General features: G+C 52.2%; 1 protein-coding gene across 1 annotated transcript in view; it reads left to right on the top strand.

Moving 5' to 3' along the window:
- The window catches only part of DLEC1 (DLEC1 cilia and flagella associated protein), an 88,312-nt gene extending 66,886 nt beyond the window's left edge, over nucleotides 1-21,426 (top strand). The window contains exons 20-37 of the mRNA XM_052641560.1: nucleotides 10,309-10,462; nucleotides 10,915-11,025; nucleotides 11,962-12,092; nucleotides 12,546-12,737; nucleotides 13,663-13,733; nucleotides 14,178-14,329; nucleotides 16,039-16,157; nucleotides 16,661-16,731; nucleotides 17,401-17,597; nucleotides 17,706-17,816; nucleotides 17,913-18,038; nucleotides 18,126-18,220; nucleotides 18,391-18,475; nucleotides 18,581-18,793; nucleotides 19,965-20,126; nucleotides 20,807-20,960; nucleotides 21,088-21,211; nucleotides 21,300-21,426. Coding sequence (XP_052497520.1) covers nucleotides 10,309-10,462; nucleotides 10,915-11,025; nucleotides 11,962-12,092; nucleotides 12,546-12,737; nucleotides 13,663-13,733; nucleotides 14,178-14,329; nucleotides 16,039-16,157; nucleotides 16,661-16,731; nucleotides 17,401-17,597; nucleotides 17,706-17,816; nucleotides 17,913-18,038; nucleotides 18,126-18,220; nucleotides 18,391-18,475; nucleotides 18,581-18,793; nucleotides 19,965-20,126; nucleotides 20,807-20,960; nucleotides 21,088-21,211; nucleotides 21,300-21,426 — 2,395 coding nt within the window. The remainder of the gene's footprint in view (nucleotides 1-10,308; nucleotides 10,463-10,914; nucleotides 11,026-11,961; nucleotides 12,093-12,545; nucleotides 12,738-13,662; nucleotides 13,734-14,177; nucleotides 14,330-16,038; nucleotides 16,158-16,660; nucleotides 16,732-17,400; nucleotides 17,598-17,705; nucleotides 17,817-17,912; nucleotides 18,039-18,125; nucleotides 18,221-18,390; nucleotides 18,476-18,580; nucleotides 18,794-19,964; nucleotides 20,127-20,806; nucleotides 20,961-21,087; nucleotides 21,212-21,299) is intronic.
- The last annotated feature ends 13 nt before the right edge of the window (nucleotides 21,427-21,439 follow it).

The raw sequence follows: 21,439 nt of genomic DNA, 5'->3' as shown, positions 1-21,439 counted from the left end.
GGCAGGGCTCAATGGTAGCTTAGCATCATTCCCCTTTGACCTTCAAGGAGCCTTTCTGCGCATGTGTGGTCAGGGAGGTCTCCTGACTTCAGGAATGAAAAGTATGTGGTCTGGGCAGGGCCCAGCCTCCTCCCTTAATTGTCATGCTAGTCTTGTCTTGGAGTTTCAGTCCATAGGGAATAAATCTCCAGTTGCTTTACCCTCAGAGGGGCCTATCCACCTCCTGTCTGATAATGAGCCCCTGTGTATCCATCATCTACCTTCAACAGTTATCAAATCATTGCAAATACTGTATCATCCACATGCTTCGCCCACTTCTTCCCACCCCTTCTCAAACTATTTTGAAGCAAAACATTTATTTTCTTTAATTGACTGGTGGTAATATTTTGCTTCTTAAGCTGGACAAGGGTGGAACACAGATGTTCTTTTCATTATTACTGTTTTAATCGTATATATATATATATATATATATATTTAAACTGTGTGTTTGTTTTGTACTTGTTTCACCATGTATTTTGTTATAAAAACACCTAACTGCTTGTTTTAGATCCTCATGAGTTCTTAATGTATCCTCCAAAGAGAATGTGCCAGTTTATACTTTCACCTCCAGGCAATGAGACTACCCATCACCCCAGACCCTCACAGTCAGATATCTTCAGGCTGTACTTGAACCAGCAACAGGGGGAAAGTCCCAGCAGAGTCTCGTTCAAACGTGCTTTCCCACAACTACTGTCGTGGGCCTCAGGATGAGTCCCTTCACACTCAGCTATAACTGCATGGTTCCTCCTGGCCCTTACACACGGTTAAGTCTGTTTTCTCCTCAGGGAGAGTCAGTGCCTTTTCTTCAGTCTTTTCTTATTTCCTTTCTTATCTGTATTCTTTCTTCATAAAGGGCCTTGTATTAGTCAGAATATTTACAGTTGCAAGTGATGGAAATATAACAGTTTAGGCAGGAAAGGGGAACCGTTGGCTCACATACCTGGGCATTCCTGCCCTGCCCAATCCAGGGGCTCCAGCCTCTTGTCTGGGCTTCTACTTCTTGCCCCTTCTCCACCCTCCATCCCTCTTCTGACATCCATCCTTCCACACAGCTACTCTCCCTTTGTTGGCCTTTCTCTCCCCTATTGGCAGGGGCCCTTGGCCACAATGCCCCAGGGAAGGAGGCCACTTAGAACTCCAAGCTCAAAGACTTCCAACTTAATAACTACTCCATGAAGAATGAAAATGCTTTCTCCAGAGATATAATCCGATTGGATCTCTTTGGTCCCTGCCCCCTCCATACACCGCAGTGGGGAGAATCTGGCTCCAAAAGAAGCACTGGGAAAGCTTGCCAGACAGTAAAAACAGTAGCTACCATAGCCCAGCACAAATCTGCTGGATCTGTAGTGCATGGAGTTAAGCATTTTCCTTGTATACTCTATCTCTTGGGGTTTTTCTCCTCGCAGGGATATGTCCTTGGCCCTGCAGATCACTAACTTGGTCTCTGATGGATGCACCTGTTCCAACCTCTTTTGTTTGTGACGTGTTCCTTTTCTGTAGCTATCTGTTCAGTTCAGTCGCTCGGTTGTATCTGACTCTTTGTGACCCCATGGACTGCAGCATGCCAGGCTTCCCTGTCCATCTCCAACTCCTGGGGCTTACTCAAACTCATGTCCATTGAGTCAGTGATGCCATCCAAGCATCTCATCCTCTGTCGTCCCCTTCTCCTCCCAACTTCAATCATTCCCAGCATCAGGGTGTTTTCAAATGAGTCAGTTCTTCACATCAGTTGGCCAAAGTATTGGAGTTTCAGCTTCAGCATCATTCCTTCTAAAGAATATTCAGGACTGATTTCCTTTAGGATGGACTGGTTGAATCTCCTTGCTGTCCAAGGGACTCTCAAGAGTCTTCTCCAACACCACAGTTCAAAAGCATCAATTCTTCAGCACTCAGCTTTCTTCACAGTCCAACTCTCACATCCATACATGACTACTGGAAAAGCCAAAGCTTTGACTAGATGGACCTTTGTTGGCAAAGTAATGTCTCTGCTTTTTAATATGCTGTCTAGGTTGGTCATAGCTTTTCTTCCAAGGAGCAAATGTCTTTTAATTTCATGGCTGTGGTCACCAGCTGCAGTGATTTTGGAGGCCAAAGAATAAAGTCTTTCACTGTTTCCGTTGTTTCCTCATCTGTTTGCCATGAAGTGATGGGACCAGATGCCATGATCTTAGTTTTCTGAATGTCGAGTTTTAAGCCAACTTTTTCACTCTCCTCTTTCACTTTCATCAAGAGGCTTTTTAGTTCTTTGCTTTCTGCCATAAGGGTGGTATCATCAGCATATCTGAGATTATTGATGTTTCTCCCAGAACTTTTGATTCCAGCTTGTGCTTCATCCAACCCAGCATTCCTCATGATGTGGTCTGCATATAAGGTAAATAACCAGGGTGACAATATACAGCCTTGACGGACTCCTTTCCCGATTTGGAACCAGTCTATTGTTCAAAGTCCAGTTCTAGCTGTTGCTTCCTGACCTGCATACAGATTTCTCAGAAGGCAGGTTAGGTGGTCTGGTATTCCCATCTCTTTCAGAATTTTCCACAGGTTATTGTGATCCACACAGTCAAAGGCTTTGGCATAGTCAATAAAGCAGAAGTAGATGTTTTTCTGGAACTCTCTTGCTTTTTTGGTGATCCAGTGGATGTTGGCAATTTGATCTCTGGTTCTTCTGCCTTTTCTAAAACCAGCTTGGACATCTGGAATTTCATGGTTCACATATTGCTGAAGCCTGGCTTGGAGAAATTTGAGCATTACTTTACTAGCTTGTGAGATGAGTGCAATTGTGCGGTAGTTTGAGCATTCTTTGGCATTGCCTTTCTTTGGGATTGGAATGAAAACTGACCTTTTCCAGTCCTGTGGCCACTGCTGAGTTTTCCAAATTTGCTGACATATTGAGTGCAACACTTTCACAGCATCATCTTTTAGGATTTGAAATAGCTCAACTGGAATTCCATCACCTCCACTAGCTTTGTTCATAGTGATGCTTCCTAAGGTCGACTTTACTTTGTATTCCAGGATGTCTGGCTTTAGGTGAGTGATCACACCATCATGGTTATCTGGGTCATGAAGATGTTTTTTGTATAGTTCTGTTCATTCTTGCCACCTCCTCTTAATATCTTCTGCTTCTGTTAGGTCCCTACCATTTCTGTCCTTTATCGAGCCCATCTTTGCATGAAATGTTCCCTTGGTATCTCTGATTTTCTTGAAGAGATCTCTAGTCTTTCCCATTCTGTTCTTTTCCTCTATTTCTTTGCACTGATCACCGGGGAAGACTTTCTTATCTCTCCTTGCTATTCTTTGGAACTCTGCATTCAAGTGGATATATCTCTCTGTCTGTCAGTGTCTTACAAAGCCCTCTTTTTGTGTTTCCTCACATTTTGGTTTGGAATCCTTTGGTTTTGGGTTTTTCTTCTACATCTGAGAATCCTTGGCTGCCCACTCCTGCCTTTCTGGAGGAGGAAGTTGGTTTGCATAAGGAGCTGGTGGTATCAGATTCCTCTGGGTAAGTGGGTATAGGAGTGGAAGGCGTCCTCCTCCCAGGACTGAAGTGTGTGTGTGAGTAGCCTCAGGGCTTCCGGAATAACCTTAGAGGAAGGGGCCTTTGAGAAAGACAACGCAGGACAAGCAGTCAGGGAAACCCACACTGGCCAGCTTCACAAGTCAGCCCCTTCCTTCCTTCATAAACAAGATCTCTTTGGGTGGTTTTCTGTGTAAAACAGGTTGGAACCCCAGTGTTACCGCAGGATCTGCAGGGACCTCTCTCCAGGGCCACATCTACCTTCTTCATCGAGGGTGGGGGTGGGGGAAATCCTGCTGCAGGATTTACCAGTCTGCCACAGCATAATGCCTGAACTCTGGGAGCTAACCTGGCCGAACCAGCTGCACTGATCTCCCAGCACGCCTGTAGTTATACCTCCCGGCTCTCTCCCCTCAGCCCACCCTGCCCTGCGTGCTGCATCAAGGGATCTCTGCTTGGCCTTCTCCAGGGGTCTTAAGTAATAGTTTTGTTCTCTGTTTTATCACTTAACCTTTCTTTTAGTTTTTTTTCCTCATTGGAATAGCATATTTGCTTCCTTGTTCTTTGTTCAGAATTTTCCACAAGTAGGTCATGATGTTAACATTATAATATATCTCATTATAATAATGATACACGGGGCAAATATGATAGCTGCCAATCCCAACCCACTGTCCCTCCTTCTCCACTCTGCTCTCGTACTCCTTCTCTTCCTCAGCCATACTTGTGACCATCTCTCCTTTAATGGTGGACTGCCCTGGTGGCTCAGTGGTAAAGAATCCGCCTGCCAGTGTAGGAGACGTGGGTTCGATTCCTGGGTCAGGAGGATCCCCTGGAGAAAGAAATGGCAATCCACCGTAGTATTCTTGCCTGGAAAATCTCATGGACAGAGGAGTATGGTGAGCTGCAGTCCTTGGGGTTGCAAAAGACACAACTTAGCGACTAAACAACAACAGTTCTTTAATGGTACTCATCCCGTGTGTGAAGTGATATTTCACTGAGGATTTGATTTGAATTTCCCTTATGGCACATAATGCTTAGCATCTTTCAGGAGCTTACTGGCCACTTGTAGATCCTCTTTGGAGAACTATCTCTTGAGTTCTTTGCTCATTTTTTAAAAATAGGGTTCTTTGTCTTTTTGTTATTGAGATAAAGGTATTCTTTTTCTTTTTTTTAGGTTAAGTGTTCTCTTTATATACATGTCTCTTATTCAGTTCAGTTCAGTCGCTCAGTCGTGTCCGACTCTTTGAGACCCCATGAATCACAGCACGCCAGGCCTCCCTGTCCACCAACTCTGGGAGTTCACTCAGACTCACGTCCATCAAGTCAGTGATGCCATCCAGCCATCTCATCCTCGGTCGTCCCCTTCTCCTCCTGCCCCCAATCCCTCCCAGCATCAGAGTCTTTTCAGTGAGTCAACTCTTCGCGTGAGGTGGCCAAAGTACTGGAGTTTCAGCTTTAGAATCATTCCCTCCAAAGAAATCCCAGGGCTGATCTCCTTCAGAATGGACTGGTTGGATCTCCTTGCAGTCCAAGGGACTCTCAAGAGTCTTCTCCAACACCACAGTTCAAAAGCATCAATTCTTTGGCGCTCAGCCTTCTTCACAGTCCAACTCTGACATCCATACATGACCACTGGAAAACCCATATCCTTGACTAGACGGACCTTAGTCGGCAAAGTAGTGTCTCTGCTTTTGAATATGCTATCTAGGTTGGTCATCACTTTTCTTCCAAGGAGTAAGCGTCTTTTAATTTCATGGCTGCAGTCACCATCTGCAGTGATTTTGGAGCCCCCCAAAATAAAGTCTGACACTGTTTCCACTGTTTCCCCATCTATTTCCCACGAAGTGATGGGATCGGATGCCATGATCTTCATTTTCTGAATGTTGAGCTTTAAGCCAACTTTTTCACTCTCCTCTTTCACTTTCATCAAGAGGCTTTTTAGCTCCTCTTCACTTTCTGCCGTAAGGGTGGTGTCATCTGCATATCTGAGGTTATTGAGATTTCTCCCGGCAATCTTGATTCCAGCTTGTGCTTCTTCCAGCCCAGCATTTCTCATGATGTACTCTGCATATAAGTTAAGTAAGCAGGGTGACAATATACAGCCTTGACGTACTCCTTTTCCTATTTGGAACCAGTCTGTTGTTCCATGTCCAGTTCTAACTGGTGCTTCCTGACCTTCATACAGGTTTCTCAAGAGGCAGGTCAGGTGGTCTGGTATTCCCATCTCTTTCAGAATTTTCTACAGCTTATTGTGATCTACACAGTCAAAGGCTTTGACATAGTCAATAAAGCAGAAATAGATGTTTTTCTGGAACTCTCTTGCTTTTTCCATGATCCAGCAGATGTTGGCAGTTTGATCTCTGGTTCCTCTGCCTTTTCTAAAACCAGCTTGAACATCAGGAAGTTCATGGTTCAAGTATTGCTGAAGCCTGGCTTGGTCTCTTATTAGATATATGATTTTCAAGTCTCTTCTCCCATTCTGAGAATTGTCTTTTCACTTGTTTGTGTGTGTGTGTGTGTGTGTGTGTGTGTGTGTGTGATATATTAGCTTATTTTCAGGTGTGCTGGGTCTCCGTTGCTGTGCGCGGGTTTCCTCTAGTCACAGCGGGCGGGGGCTGCTCGCTGTTGCAGGGCTCAGGCCCCTTGCAGCAGCGGCTTCTCTCGCTGTGGAGCACGGGCTCTGGGCACATGAGCTTGCAGGGGCCTGGTTGCCCCACGGCATGTGGGATTTTCCCAAACCAGGGAGTGAATCTATGTCCCCTGCATCGGCAGGCAGAGTCTTAACCAGTAGACGACCAGGCATGTCCCTCTTTTCACTTTCTTGATGGTGTACTTGGAAGCACGGAAGGTTTTAATTTTGGTGAATTCCCAGTTTATGAACTTTTCTCTTTTGTGGCTTATGCTTTTGGTGTTATACCTGTGAAACCACCGCCTAATGTCCGAAAGATTTACTCACATGTTTTCTTCTAAGAGTTTTATAGTTTTAGCTCTTATTTTTAGGTCTCTGATCCATTTTGAGTTAGTTTTGAAATCAAGAAGTATGAATTTTGCAACTTCATTTCTCTTTCTCAAGATTGTTTTGGCTATTCTGGGTCCTTTGAATTTCTGTATGCATTTTAGAAGCAGTTTATCAGTGTCTACAAAGACCTAGCTGGGATTTTAATAGGGAGTACATTGAATCTGCATGTCTGATCTGGGAAGTATTGCCCTCCTGACAATATTAAGTCTTCCCATCCTTTAACAGGAAAATGTCTTTCCATTTATTTAGGTTTTTCATTTCTTTCAGTGATGTTTTGTAATTTTCAGTGTATAAGTCTTATACTTTTTTGTTAAAATTATTTCTAAGGATTGTGTCATTTTTGATGCTTTTGGATATGGAGCCTTCTTAATCATACTTTATGATTATTCATTGCTAGTGTGTAGAAATACAAATAGTTTTTTGTATTTTGACCTTGTACCCTATAACCTTGCTGATATGTTACTTCTAATGGTTTTCTAAATAGAAGATTGTGTCATCTGCATTTAGAGATAATTTTACATCTGCATTTCTTTTCTTTTTCCTGCCTAATGGACCTAATAATATTCCAGTTCAGTGGGCTTCCCTGGTGGCTCAGAGGTTAAAGCATCTGCCTGGAATGCGGGAGACCCGGGTTTGATCCCTGGGTTGGGAAGATTCCCTGGAGAAGGAAATGGCAATCCACTCTAGTACTCTTGCCTGGAGAATCCCATGGAGGGAGGAGCCTGGTAGGCTACAGTCCATGGACTCACAAAGAGTCGGACATGACTGAGTGACTTCACTTTCACTTTCAGTGTTGAATGGAAGAGGCAAGAGTGGGAATCTTCACCCTAGTTCTAAAATACACAGATGAAGTCAGTGTCTGGACATCCTTACCTTGTTCCTTATCTTAAAAGGAAAACAGTCTTTACCTTTAAGTCCAATATTAACTGTAGGCTTTTTGTAGGTATCCTTTTTCAGGTTGAGGAAGTTTCCTTCTAGTTTGCTGGTTTTCCTCATGAAAGAATGTTAGATTTCATTGACTGTATTTTCTGCATTGTTTGAAATGACCATGTCCTTTGTCCTTTTTGTAAATTAATGTAGTATTTTACGCTGATTTTTGTATTTTAAACCCAAATTTTATTTCTTATTTGACTTCGTGCTTATTTGGGAGTGTGTTGTTTAATTTACACATATTTTCATTTATTTATTTATTGTTGGCCACACCGTGCAATTTGTGGGATCTAATTTCCCCATCCAGGTATTGAACCTGAGCCCTCAGCAGTGAAAGCACAGAGTCCTAACCACTCGACCACTAAGGAGCTCCCTGTTCTGTCCACTGTTTAAAATGACGTTTTGAAATCTCTGATCTTTATTGTTTTGAATTTTTATTGGAATATTCACATTTACAGTGTTGTGTTAATTTCAGGTATACAGCAAAGTGAATCAGTTATACATATGTCCACTCTTCCCTTTGTAGGCTCTTTCCCCGTGTAGGCTATTACAGAGTACTGAGTAGAGGTCCCTGTGCTGTACAGCAGGTCTTACCAGTTACCTGTTTTATCCATAGTAGTCGCAGTCTCCCAGTTATCCCCCACCCCTTATCCCCTGCTAACCTTGCTTCCTACGTTTGTGACTCTACTTTTGTTCTGTAAATAAATTCGTTTGTAGTCTATTTTTTTAGATTTCACCTGTAAGCAATGTCATGTATTCTTCCTTCACTGTCTGCCTTACTTCACTCGGTAGGACCGTCTCTCGCATCCGTGTTGCTGCAGACGGCACGACTTCGTCCTTTCTGTGGCTGAGTACCATTGTCCTGTGTACGTGGGCTGCATTGCCATCACTCCTCTTGACAGACATCTAGTTCACTTCCATGTCCTTCCTGTTGCGTGTATCTTTCTGAATCACGGTTTTCTGCAGCCCTAGTGGGATTGCAGGATCATGTGGCCGTTCTGTTTTTAGTTTCTTAAGTGGCCTCCCCCATGGCTCTGCCAGGCTCCATTCCTATCGACAGCATACCCTTTTCTCCACGCCCTCTCTAGCAATTTACTGTTTGTAGACTTTTTGACCTTTCTGACTGGTGATACCTTATTGTAGTTTTGATTTGCATTTCCCTAATAATTAGTGAGTTATTTTTCATGTGCTTTTTGCCCGGCCATCTAACCATTATTTTTGAATGGTCAATTTCTCCCTTCAGTGCTGTCATTTTTTGCTTCATGTATTTTGGGACTCTGTAGTTAGATGTTTGTATTTATAACTGCAGTTAAGCCTCATTTTCAAAGATATTTTACAGCTTTTACAGGGACAAATTTTTTCTTATTTGATATTCTTTTCTTCTGATTTTTTTTTTTTTTTTTTTTTCACTTTTTGGCTGCACCTTGCAGCATGTAGGATCTTCCCCAATGAGGACTGAACCTGTGCCCTCTGCATTGGAAATGTGGAGTCTTCAAGTCCATTCTTATCTGATACTCTTGAAGATTGCCAGGGTGACTTAGATGGCAGAGGCTTTTTTGTCCTTAATTATTGAACAAAGTGAACAAAACTCAGGAACTTACGGCAAAAAAATGGATCTGGGGAGAAAGTTAAGAAAAGAAAAGATAGCATGAAGACATCCTTGTGACAGAACTATTCTATGTCTCGACTGTGGTGGTGTCACGGGTATCTACATGTGATAAAATTGTGCAGAGGCAAATACAGATTAGTGCATGTCAGCTTCGTGGGGTCCGAATAAGACTGCTGGACTGGATCCATCTCGGTCTCCGTCTCCTGCTTGTGACGTGGTGCCGTCATTATGCAAGCTGTTACTGTTGGGAAGTCGGGTGAAGCGTATACTTGGATCCCTTTGTGTTGTTGTTGCTGTTGTTACACCTGTATGGGAATATACAGTTATTTCAAAATAAAAAATTAAAAGAAAAATACATGTTATCCCCATTCCTTACATAAGGAAAAAAACACCCTCAGACATATTTGGGCAGGTCTGTTTCTAGGTTTTTTAACATTGTTCCATTGATTTGCTCTGTATCTCCCTACCAGCAACACAGTCCCTTGATTGATATAGCTGTAGAGGAAGTCTTACTATCCAGTAGACTAATTTCCTACTCTATTAATCTTCAGTCTGTATCCTTTATCTTTCTGTATAAATTTTCAAATAAACTTGTCTATATCTACAAAAATCATGGCTAGGAGTTTGATAAGAACTGTGTTAAACCTAATAGATCATTTTTGGGAGAACGGACATATATGTTGAGTCTGTTAATATGTGATTGTGATTTATGCCTCTCTGTTTATTGTCATCTTCGCTTTCTTTCATCAGCATTTCGTAGTTTTCAGCACACAAGTTCTGTATGTGTTTAATTAGAGATTTGGCTGTTTCACTTTTTTGAGTAATTGTCAGTGGGATTATACTTTTAACTTCTGTTTCTACATATTCCTTGTTAGCTTGTAAACATGTGATCGAGTTTGGAATTCCTTGCGGTCCGGTAGTTAAAACTCTACACTGTTTCACTGCTGGGGGCTCAGCAGGTTCTATCCCTGGTCGGGGAACTACAAAATCTCACAAGCCGCCTGATGCAGCCAAAAAAAATGTCATTGATTTTTATATGTTGATTTTTAGCCCGTCACTTTGCTGACTCACTCATTAGTTCCAAGAGTTTTTATTATAGATTCTTTGGGATTTTCTACAAAGACGGTCATGTCATATGCATATGGGTAGGTTTTACTTCTTTTCTGATGAGTATGCCTTTTATCCCCCGTGTTCCAGCCACCTTCCCGTGTATGCTGAGGTGCAGGAGCCCTACGTGTACCTGCAGAGCAGCCAGGCGGAGGTCCCCAACCTCTACCTGGGCGTGCCCACCAAGATGGCCATCACACTCATCAATGGCACGCTCCTGCCCACCCACTTCCACTGGGGCAAGGTACACGAGCCCACTCTGTTGGGCCCCACCCTTGCAGCTCTCAACCCCAGAGGCCCATGTTGAGGGGCATCCTGCCCCCCAGACACCACCCAGAACAGATCACTGCCTCCGGGGGCCGACTCTGTAGCCTGCCCCGTGTGCCAGGGGAGATGAGGCCATGTCTCCATGCATCAGAACTAGCTACCCACTGTTCCCCATCACCCTGGGCCTCCAAGGGCAGCCTTTTGTTAAGTCCAGGGAACCTCCTGACAGGTGTGAGGTCCATCTAGCATGGGCAAGGAGAGGAGAAGGGACCTGTGGTTTATCCCCACCTGGGAGCACCATGCCCTGCTGGGCTCACTGAGGGACCCTAGTCAGCAGCGTCCCCAAAGCATGCAGCGGTCCTGATCCCTCTGTCAGGACCCAGGTCCATCCTGGAAGCCCAGCCCCTGACCTGCCTGTGTGTCTGCCAGCTCCTGGGGCTCCAAGCAGATGTCTGCACAGTGAAAGTCTCCCCGAGACGTGGCACGCTGGGCCCCAGCGAGGAGCGCCAGCTCAGCCTGGAGTTGACTGCGCATACCCTGGTGAGTGTGAAGCCAGGGGCTGCATTGCCTGGGGAGGCCCCCGGCTGTCTACATCCATGCCAGCCGGGAGGTCTGCCTCAGACCCCTGTCCTGGGCCAAGCAGGGAACAGATTTCTTGCATTGGGGTCTGGGGCTCCATTCCTGCTGGGCCTGCTCTCTAGGAACACAGGGTCAGGAAGGCTGGAGCAGGCTGGGATGGGCCCTGAAACTCTTGAGCACCACCCTTAGCCCTCGCCAGCCATCCTCTGTGGCACAGGTGGGCCCACCTTTCCACCTGCCCAGAGATGCCCCTGTGCTGGGTACCCCAGGGGCATCTGAGCAGTGCCCCGGTTCCTCAGAAGAAGGACACAGCTTCTCCTGGGTTCAGCCCACAGGAAGGCCATCGGGCAGAACGTGCTCCGTCCTTGGAGGGTTACCAGCTATCCGTTTGTAGTTCTTGTGGAAAAAGAAGCTTCTTCCTCACAGGGACTCACAGACCCAGGTCCCAGTACCTCTGTGGGGAGCATGGAGACGTAGGCTTTCTTGCACAGCTGAGTCTGCGCTCGAGGGTCACAGATGAGTAGGCCCTGGGCTGACCCAGAGCACACCTCACGCAGGAAGGGTTTGACTTCTGTGATAGCAGCTTCATTGGAATAAATGTGCAGCTTCTCACGAGATCCGCTTGGCGGGGGTCTCCTTCAGGCGAGCATGCCCAGATGTTGGGAGCCAAGTCACAGCCAGGAGCATTGAGGAAGGGGCCAGGCCTCCTGAGGGTCTGGGGATGGTGGCCCATTGGAGGGGTTGGGAGCCCTTCCACAGAGATGAGCCTGGACAAAGCCTTTGGGTTGAACCCTCCCGGCTGCCTCCTGTGCTGCAGGAGGCCATCTGAGGCCCTTCTGCCAAGGCCCACCCTGGGTCTTACCCACAGTGACACGCCCCTGGTGACCTTTCCTACAGGAAGCGGTGACCGACCTGGCCCTCCCTTGTGATGTGTCAGGCATGAGGGAGCCACTGGTTCTGGGCATCTCAGGGAGACCCCGGGGACTGCAGGTAGCCATCGGCGTCTCTAAGGAGGAGAGTGATGACAGGTGAGCCCAGGGCTGGGCCTGGGGGCTGGGGCAGCCATTCAGAGGAGCGGCCTCGCTGTCGGACCAGCCTCGCTGTCGGACCAGCCTCTCTCAGTTGATTCCCACAGCCAGGAGAAGACCCCTCACAGACTCTGTGGGGAGAGACCCCTCCCCGCCCCATCCCTGCCCTCTGGGTGGTCGTTCTCCGTATGCCAGAGGCCAGGCGTCCATGGTGTGGGGAACAGCAAGGGAGAGGGCTGTGGGCAGCTGGGAGACACGCCAGCCTGCCCCTGGCCTGGGAGAGCTGGTGGTGGGGGACACGCGTCTTGGCATGGAGGGTGCATCTGTGGGGTGGCTGGCTTCGCGAGGAGGGCTTAAAGCCTGGTTTTGGGTCAGCTGGGCACCTCCAGCCCGAGGTGGCCGGCCGGGCAGGGCTGAGGGTGGCATGTAACTGGTGCCCACGGGCTTGGGCAGTGCTCCCAGCACAGAGCTGTGGCCGGGCCACCCCGAGACACTCCACCTGGACTTCGGCTCATCAGTGCCACTGCGGACCCACGTGAACCGCCAGCTCTTCCTGACCAACTGCTCCCCAATACAGACCCCTTTCACTCTCGAGTTTGAGTACTTCGGGAGCCCTGTGAACAGCCTGAGCCAGAAACCCAGTCCGTGAGTCCAGTTGTTTTCAGTGACTGTTCTCGGGGAGGACGCAGCCCGGGGTTGCCCCGCTGGGCCTCCTTATGGCTTCGGCAGGTGTGAGTCGCCGGAGGAGGGTGTCCGCAGGTAGACGTGGAGAAACACAAGGAGTAGGGGGCCCTGCCTGCCCGCCTCCCAGGCCTTGAGACGAAAGCGGGGCGTGTGGCCCCTTCTAGTAGCCTGGGCTGCCAAGGCAAGGGCTTTGGATAGATCAGGCGGTCCTGCGCCCTCAGATGAGGAAGTTACTGTAGGTGGAGGCAACCGTGGCCAGAGGGGGAGTGAGGCACGCTGCAAAGCTGTAGCTTGCAATCAATCCCATTGGGAGTATTTATATCCCAGAAGTTAGCTCAGCTTGCCAGCACCGCACTGTAGACACCTCCCCTCAGGTCTCCTAAGGTAGGGAGAGTGGGGGGCAACTTCGGACTGCTGGGGGTGGGGGCTGCCACAAACAGTTCCTTAGCCATGAATTTGTCAACTGCAGAAAGTTAGCATGTGCAGTGGCGGGATAGATGTCCGCAGGAGACTGGAGACGGCCTATTGCAGAAGGCTGGGCAAAGGCTGGGAGTCTGGACTGGGTCTGCATCCTGGGGTCACCAGGGCACAGAGCCTGCGGGTCAGGGGTCCCTGCCCTCGAGCACTCCTGATTTTGTTAAGACTGGCAGGCAGCCTGCCGCTGAGATGCTTCAGCTGGTGGGGTGCCGAGGGATCGAAGACCACGGGTGGAGGTGAAGAGGAGCCCTGACCGGCTCTCCATGGGAGGAGAAGCAGGGCCACCTTCCTCTGTTGGAAAGCCGGGGGGGGGGCGGGGGGAGGGGGATGCTGGTTGCCTGGGGAGATGGCTGAGGTCTGGTTGAGGGCCTAGATGGCTTGATGCGATTTCCGTACCCCTCTTGTCAAGCCCCGACATGCCTCCCGCCCTGCTGAAGACGGCACGGATGCGAGAGCTCTTGGCCAAGCGTGAGCAGTGGGGTAAGAGCCCAGGCCCGGCCAGAGCAGGGTTTTGTGGGGCCTTTGAGGATGTGGGCCACCTGCTGCAGGAAGGGGACCCTGGCCAGAGTCACTCCTCAGCGTCCTTTCTAGCCAGGTCCCTGAGGTGGCCATGGCTTCCACCGAACAGCCCCCGCTCTTTAGAACATGGCCACCTTCTTGCTAAGGAAGAGGGTCTATGCACAGGGTCTGGCTTTGATTTGGGATGGATGGTGGCTGGTGGCTTAGGAGTGAGGGCTCCTACTTGGCCTCATGGCGGTGAGAGAGCTGGACCCTGGACCCCAGGCTTGCAGGAGGGTCTCTTTAGGTGGACCAGGGAGAGACTGCAGGTGGCTTGTCTGGTTCAGTGCTTTGCTGACACTTAAGGGTTGGGACCTCTTTCCTGCCCGGGGGGGGCTTCCTCACCATTCCTGGGTCTCATTGCAGAGTTTATGGAAAGCATGCTGTCCCACGGAAAAGGAGCAGCCTTCTTCCCCCACCTCTCCCGGGGCGTGCTGGGCGCCCACCAGAAGCTCAGCATCGACCTCACTGCCTGTGCCAACATGTGGGGGGAGTACTGGGATAGTCTCGTCTGCACGGTAAGTGTGGGCGGGCGGGCAGGCAGGCAGCCTGGGGCACAGGGACCCCCACCCTGGCCCCCACCTGCAGGCTCTCTCTCCTCTGACACCCAGCCCTCAGCCTCACAGGTCTCACCAAGTAGAAAGGTGATGCCTGCTGAGCCCAGGATGGGCCTCTGCATTGACCAGCAGCCCTGGGATTCCTGCAGGAAGGGTCCCGTGAGCAGAAGCACCCACGTCTTTGCCCATGAGGCCCTCCTGAGGCTGGGACCATACTTAGGAGGGCTGAGGAGTCAGATGGGCTGCCTGCCCTGGCCAGAGTCTGAGACCCAGAGTGGGCAGTACGCGTGGAGGCAGCATGGCCTCCCAGAGCCACAGCCTCACCCAGGCCTTGGTGAGGGCATCGCTCATTCCGTCAGCCCATTCACTGACTCCGTCGTTCAGCATGAACTGAGACCTTCTATGTACAGGTTCCTGTGTGGGCCCCCGGACTGGTACAGGGGTGACGAAGACAGCAGACCACCCCAGTAGGGAGCGCCTAGTTTAGGATGAAGGGGTGAAACAGGTTCCACGTCCTATGTCGTTTAATTATTGCACAGATTTTCAACTATTTAGTAAATTGGACAGGTGAGTTATGGTAGTTATTTGCTTTAAATTGTGCTCTATCCAATGACCAAGTGGTGATCACCTTAATATACGAAGAGTTCTTAACTAACAATAAGAGTGGATGGCACAAGCATCTCAAGGGGCAGAGGGTCATAATAGGCTGTTCAAGAATGACAGCTGGAGATGGCCAGTGAACATGAAAAGTATTTCATCAGCACTGCTAACTAAAGAAGGGGAAGACCCTGGTGGTCCAGTGGTTAGGACTTGGCATTTCCATAGCAGGGGGCCTGAGTTCAGTCCCTGCTCTGGGAACTAAGATCCATAAGCTGCATGACATGGCCAAGGAAAAAGAAGTGAGAATGAAAGGCACCCGGAAATACTGGATTTGTGAGATGAGCAAGGTTTAAAATTGTCGATGGAGGTGCAGGGATGGGGGCCCATGGGCACAGTGGGGCTGCTGGGAAATGTGTGCCCTTCAGAGGCACTTGTGCAGGGCGCTGGGGATGCACATTTAAAGTTGCCCCAAGGAAAGAAGTGGATACATGAACAAACAAGTTTCATACCAGGCTTTTCTTCTCAGCATTGTTTATAATAGAGGAGGAGAAAAAGGAGACAGTGTAGACATGTGTCCACCAGGAGAAGATCAGATAAAATGTTAGGCTACATCCATACCCTGGGATTCCCATAGCCAGTTCAACAATGCCGTAAACCTTCATCAGTACAATTATCGTATGTGGTTAAAAGGAAAAAAAAAGATTACCAAAATGAAAGCATGCCCAGAATGCCCCTCATTTATATCGGTTTTATGCACACAAGTCTGTCTAGACAGTTCTAACTGAAATACTAACAGTGAGTCATGCTGTGGCGTGGGATAGGATTATGGGTGAAATATAGTCTATGTTAAATTTTTAAAAATAAGTGATTTTGACTAGCAAAGAAAATGATCACTATTTCCATTTACAAGATGAAGAAATTTCATCCAAAGAGCCATAAGAGGCCAAAGGCCATCAGGCTGGGAGACAGTGGTCACACGTGGAGACCCTGGGCTGGCTGGAGGAGGGGATGAGGCGCCTTGGGGACATGGCGGCAGCAGGGGATGACAGAGGATTGGTGTGCGTCTGCAGGTGGGAGACTTGCCTCCAGCAGTCATCCCGGTGCACATGGCGGTGGTGGGCTGCCCCATCAGCTCCCAGAGGACCTCCCACTACACCACTGACCAGACCCAGAGGGAGCCCATCATCAGGTACCGCTCCTTCCCCACCTCCCCTCCGCTAACCCTGGAACCCTCTGGCCTCCATCCCGGCTGGCCACACCAGCTCGTTGCTGCCCAGCTGGCCCAGTGCCACCTGGTGTCACCCAGCATGAAAGCCCTGGGCCAGCACTACCCCGGAGGAGAGAGGCCTCAGGGGCATGGCCGTGATCTGCACGTCTCAGAGGGCTCTGGGGGGACAGGAGTGAGCAGCCGGTGGCGCCCGAGGTCAGGGCCGTGCTTGGGGCCCCTCACTGGGGTTTCTGTGGTTGGTCAGGGTGGTTGGAGAGTGGGGAGGCGGGTGACTGGGCCAGTGAGCAGCCCTGGGTCACAGTTCACTGGGGGGTCATGTTGGGGTTGGCCTCCAGCCCTGGGGCTCTGTGACTCCGGGGTGCAGACAGACCACTATGGGCCTCCTCCCTGCCCAAGCCCCGGCCCTCCTCTCTGAGGTGAATCGGCCTGTGAGGTGTGTGCTGATCCTGGTCCCCTGCCTCCAGGTTTGGCACCCGGGTCTCTGGAGGAGACCAAGTCACCCGGATCCTTCGCCTGAATAATTCCAGCTCCTGTGGTGAGATGCTCATGAGAGAAATTGGGGCTCTTGCTTCAGGCTGTGCCAGGTGGGGGCCAGGATGGGAGGGCAGCCGATGGCCCACAGCCTGGACCCTGGAGTCCAGCGGGCCTGAGGTACGGAGAGAGGACTTCAAGGGGAGTGGCCAAGCCAGTCGGGGGTCGTCAGAGCCACTTCCACCGTGAGGCCAGCACTTGCCCTTGCCTGTAGAACCTGGTGTCTTGCACTGTGCCCGGGCCAGACGCCCGCCCTGGCCACATTCACCTGGTGCTGGACAGAACTTGCAGAGCACACCTTTTCCTTTCAGCCAGCAGCCGCTGTGCCGCTTGCTGGGAGCTAAAGGATGGAGGGGAGAAGGCAGGGGCTGTATGGGTGGGAGGAGCCGGGAAGTCAGCAAATAAGCAGAAGGAAAAGCAGCTGTAGGGAGAGCCCAGGGGGGCCTGGATTTGTGCACTTGGACATGAAAGCTGGTCTTGGAATCCGGAAGACAAAGGGTGATGGAGCCGATGGCATAAGCCTGTAGACTTGAAACAAGAATTGCCTGGAAGTGACAATGATAAACAAGGCCCCCACCAGCCTGTCTGGGAGAACTGGTGGCCTCTGGAGCCCCAGGCAGGAGTCATCTGCTCTTTGCTTACTCCTCACGCCTTTCTCCTGCATCTGCCCCAGACATCCGCCTGGACTGGGAGACCTACACTCCAGAGGATAGGGAGGACCGACTGCTGGAGCTGCTGGTGTTCTATGGGCCGCCCTTCCCGCTACGTGACCATGCTGGGAACGACCTCCTATACCCCGAGACCCCAGAAAGCAGCGGCTCCTTCTGGTCCCCAAGTCCCTCTGAGTCAAGCCGTGAAGCCACCCCATCTGTGAGCAGGAGTGGTGGGTGGGCCGCTGGGCCGGGTCAGTGGGTCTCAGACTGAGCCTCGGCAACTCCCTTGACTCAAACTGAGCCTCGGCGACTCCCTTAACCATAGGCCGAGGGCAGCTCCAGTGCCGGCACCCCCCAGAAGATCATCTCGGTCATCCTGCAAGGGCATGAGGGGGTGCCCTCTGACCACCTGTTCTCCATCAGCCCCAAGCAGGTGGTGAGTGGGTGGGGCTGGGAGCTTCGGGGAGCCGTCCCCCTGACCGAGGCTGGCTGGGGTGCGGTCGTCCAGCGCTGAGGCTGCTGTGCCTGCCAGGTGGTCCCTGCGTGGGGCAGCAGCACCATCCACATCTCCTTCACACCTGTGGTGCTGGGCCCCGACGTCCTGCACAAGGTGGAGTGTGTCGGCTATGCCCTGGGCTTCTTGAGCTTGGACGATGAGGTGAGCGCTCTGGGCCTGGGGAGGGCTTCCCCCGACCCCACCCCACCTCTCAGGAAGGACTCCAGTGATGGGGCCTGGGCTTGGTAGGTGGAGAGGGAGCTTCCGGGCCGGAGGCGCCGCCTGCAGGACTTTGCCGTGGGACCCATGAGGCTGGACCTGCACGGCTACGTCAGGCCGGCGCAGTGAGTCCACAGGGCCACCTGGCCCGCCTCCTTCCCCTGGTGGGGAGCAGCCTCCTTGGGCGCTGCTGGGGACCATCCCGGGCCTTGGGAACAAGAGGATGGGCACGGGAGGGTGGGGCCGGCCAGGGGCAGGTGAGGCCCCAAGGCCCATCCCAGGCTGTCGCCGGCAGGCTGAGCGTGGAGTGGGACTACGGTGGCAGTGTGGTGTTCTGGCAGCAGGCCAGTGACCTCATCCCCAAGCAGCCCTGCGCTGGGGTGAGTGTGTGGCCGCCCTGCCCTCCCGTGTCACCCGGGTGCCCCCCACCGGCCCTCTGGGGGCAGAGCCTAGCAGTCTGAGTCCCCCCTTCCTGTGGTTGCCAGGTGCTGAGTGAGCTGGTGACCACCCGCCACCTGAAGTTGACCAACACCACGGAAATCCCTCACTACTTCCGGCTCCTGGTCTCCAAGCCCTTCTCCGTTTCTCAAGAGGGGGCAAGCCGCAGCCACCGGGCCCTCGGCCGGAAGCAGGAGGGTGAGCAGGAGATGGCAGCGAGGGGCAAGCAGCTGGTGCTCCACCCACAGGAGAACACACTGGTCAGTGGCAGCGTCTGCGGTCCCCGCCGGGGGACACACACTCCTGGGCCGGGGGCCACCCTCCTCTCACGTTCCCGCACGTTTATGTACAGACAGCCCGGCCACACGGCACCCTCCCAGGGCTGCACTCAGACACAGACAGTGGTGGTATCCAGGCCCCGCCGCGCCCTAAGCACTCAGGGGCCAACTCCCCAGACAGACAAGACTAGCCAGCGCACGCACACACACACAGCCACACACATCCACAGTCCCACACCCCCCCAACCCCCATCATCTCACACACACACACCCCCACTCACCGTCCCACACACACACCGTCCAGCACATATACACCGTCCCCCACACACACACCCCCACCGTCCCACACACACACACACTCTCCCACACACACACCGTCCAGCACACTTTCTGCACAGGGGTCTCCACATGTAGATATGCCCTGACCTATCAGAGCGCACACTCAGGAGCCCTAGACACACCAGTCTGCCTTCATCCCCTCTGCCCGCGTCCTGGTCCTGAGAGCACCTCCACGTGGCACAGACCCTCCCCACTCACCTGCCCTCTTGCAGAGTTTCATCACCGTCTTTCCATAAACATAAGGCACACTGTTCCCAGGCCCTCCCTCCAGAGATGAGAAGGCTAGGGCCGAGGCCTAGGAATCTGTATTCCTAACAGGTCCCTTGAGTAAACTTGTGGAGTTAGGTCCACAGACCTGGGTTTGGGAGCCACATGTCCAAGGCCCCTCCCATGAGGCCTCAGTGATACCTTTGCCCTCTCCCCACAATCACCAGGATGACCCCTGAGCAAGGGTAAGCTGACTCTGTGCCCCACAGCCACCAGGGTGACCCCTGAACAAGGCTAAGCTGACTCCGTGTCCCATGCTTGAAACTCAGCTGGGGCCCCTCACTGCCCTCAGGACAGACACAGGCCTGCCCTGGGCCTGCGGGCTTGCACACAGCCCTGGTCACCCGAGGGGAGGACAGCTCCATTCCTCGGGCCCCTCAGCTCCTGATGCCTGCTGGGCACAGAGCAGGATCTGCAGGCCATGCTGGGTCACAGGCTGAGTGGGCAGCAGGCCGATCCTGCAGGAAGGAAGGGTGGAGCCCCAGATGGGCAAGCTGCTGCCTGCCTCCAGCAGCCTCAGGTGACGGCTCGCCCACAATCTACTCAGGTAAACGTGTCCTTCTCGCTCTCCCTGGAGCTGCTCTCCTATCAAAAGCTCCCGGCTGACCAGATGCTGCCCGGAGTGGACATTCAGCAGAGCCCGAGTGGAGAGAAGCAGATGGTGTTCACACAGAACCTGCTGCTGGAGTACAGCAACCGGACCTCCCAGGTGAGTCCCCAGCCTGGCTCACATGGTAAAGAGGGGCACCAGGCTGAGCTCTGCTCAGGTGGAGTCCCGACCCCGATCGTCTGGCACGTGGAGAGATGGGGTCATCTCCATCCTTACCAGCCTCAGGAGCTCAGAGCCAGGTGGGGTGCTGGAGTGTGGAATATCAGGGAAGGCTTCCTAGAGGAGGTGGCACGTGAAGCCTGCACATTGTTTAATGGAGAAAGAAGGGGCCAGTCCAAGGGAATGGCCTGACAGTGCCGACAGTGAGCAGCTGAGGGACGCCTCTGGGGCTTGTCTGGGACTGTGTGTGCACCAGGTGAGAAAGCCATGGGCCTTGTTCTGTGGGCTGTGACAGGCTCCACACCCCAGCCCCGCAAGCTTCTGAGGGGAGAGGCCAGGGGGAAAGGTGAGGGGGCCCAGAGCCCAGGAGGAGCAGAGGGCTGGATAAGGGGGACGGGTAGGCAGGGAGGGGACCCGGGCAGGGAGCGCAAACCACAGCACTGGATCAGGGGAGAAGGGAGCAGACGGCGCCTCCCTGGTCGCTTTCCTGCTGGAACCCCCCCCCAGCAGCCTCCCACCAGTGGCGGTGCTGCCTGTGGGCTCCTCAGAAGCTGCTGCACGGAGGGCTAGCAGGGTCCCATGTCCCTGCTGCTCCCCTGGGTGGCCGGCTCTGTCCCTAGGTGGTGCCCCTGCGGGCCGTGGTGGCCGTGCCTGAGCTGCAGCTCTCCACCAGCTGGGTGGACTTTGGCACCTGCTTCGTGAACCGGGGCCGGGTCCGGGAGGTCTACCTCATGAACCTGAGTGGCTGCCGAAGCTACTGGGCCGTGCTGACAGGTGTGTTAGGCCCTCCTCCCTAACTCCGCCAGACCGAGACCCCCCAGGAAGGGGCCTGTGGCCCTGTGCTGATGGGCTGGACCCCCTGGGAATTGCTGCGCTGACGGCCACATCCCCCATCCTGCAGGCCAGCAGGAGCCAGATAGGGCCCCCGTGGCCTTCAAGGTCTCCCCAAGCAGTGGGCTGCTGGAGGCACGACCGATCAACGCACCCCCCACCTCTGTCACCCTCCAAGTTTCCTTCACCGCCAGGTATGGCCCCCCCACGGCCTGGCTGGCACTGCCCCCCCCGGAGCCCTGGGCCAGCACCCCTCCTGATTTGAGCCCTGGCTTCCCATAGGAGCTGTGAGCTGTACGAGTCCACGCTGGTGGTGGAAGGCGTGCTCGGGGAGAAGCCGTGCACCCTGCGGCTCCGGGGCTGCGGCTCGTATGACGAGAGACACTCTTCACCCCTGCACCAGCTCTGAGGCTCTGCCCTCA

The sequence above is a fragment of the Budorcas taxicolor genome, chromosome 1 (genome assembly GCF_023091745.1).
Source record: "Budorcas taxicolor isolate Tak-1 chromosome 1, Takin1.1, whole genome shotgun sequence".
Classification (NCBI taxonomy): domain Eukaryota; kingdom Metazoa; phylum Chordata; class Mammalia; order Artiodactyla; family Bovidae; genus Budorcas; species Budorcas taxicolor.
The sequence above is the reverse complement of the archived record's forward strand: the minus strand, read 5'-3'. Positions and strand labels throughout refer to the sequence as shown.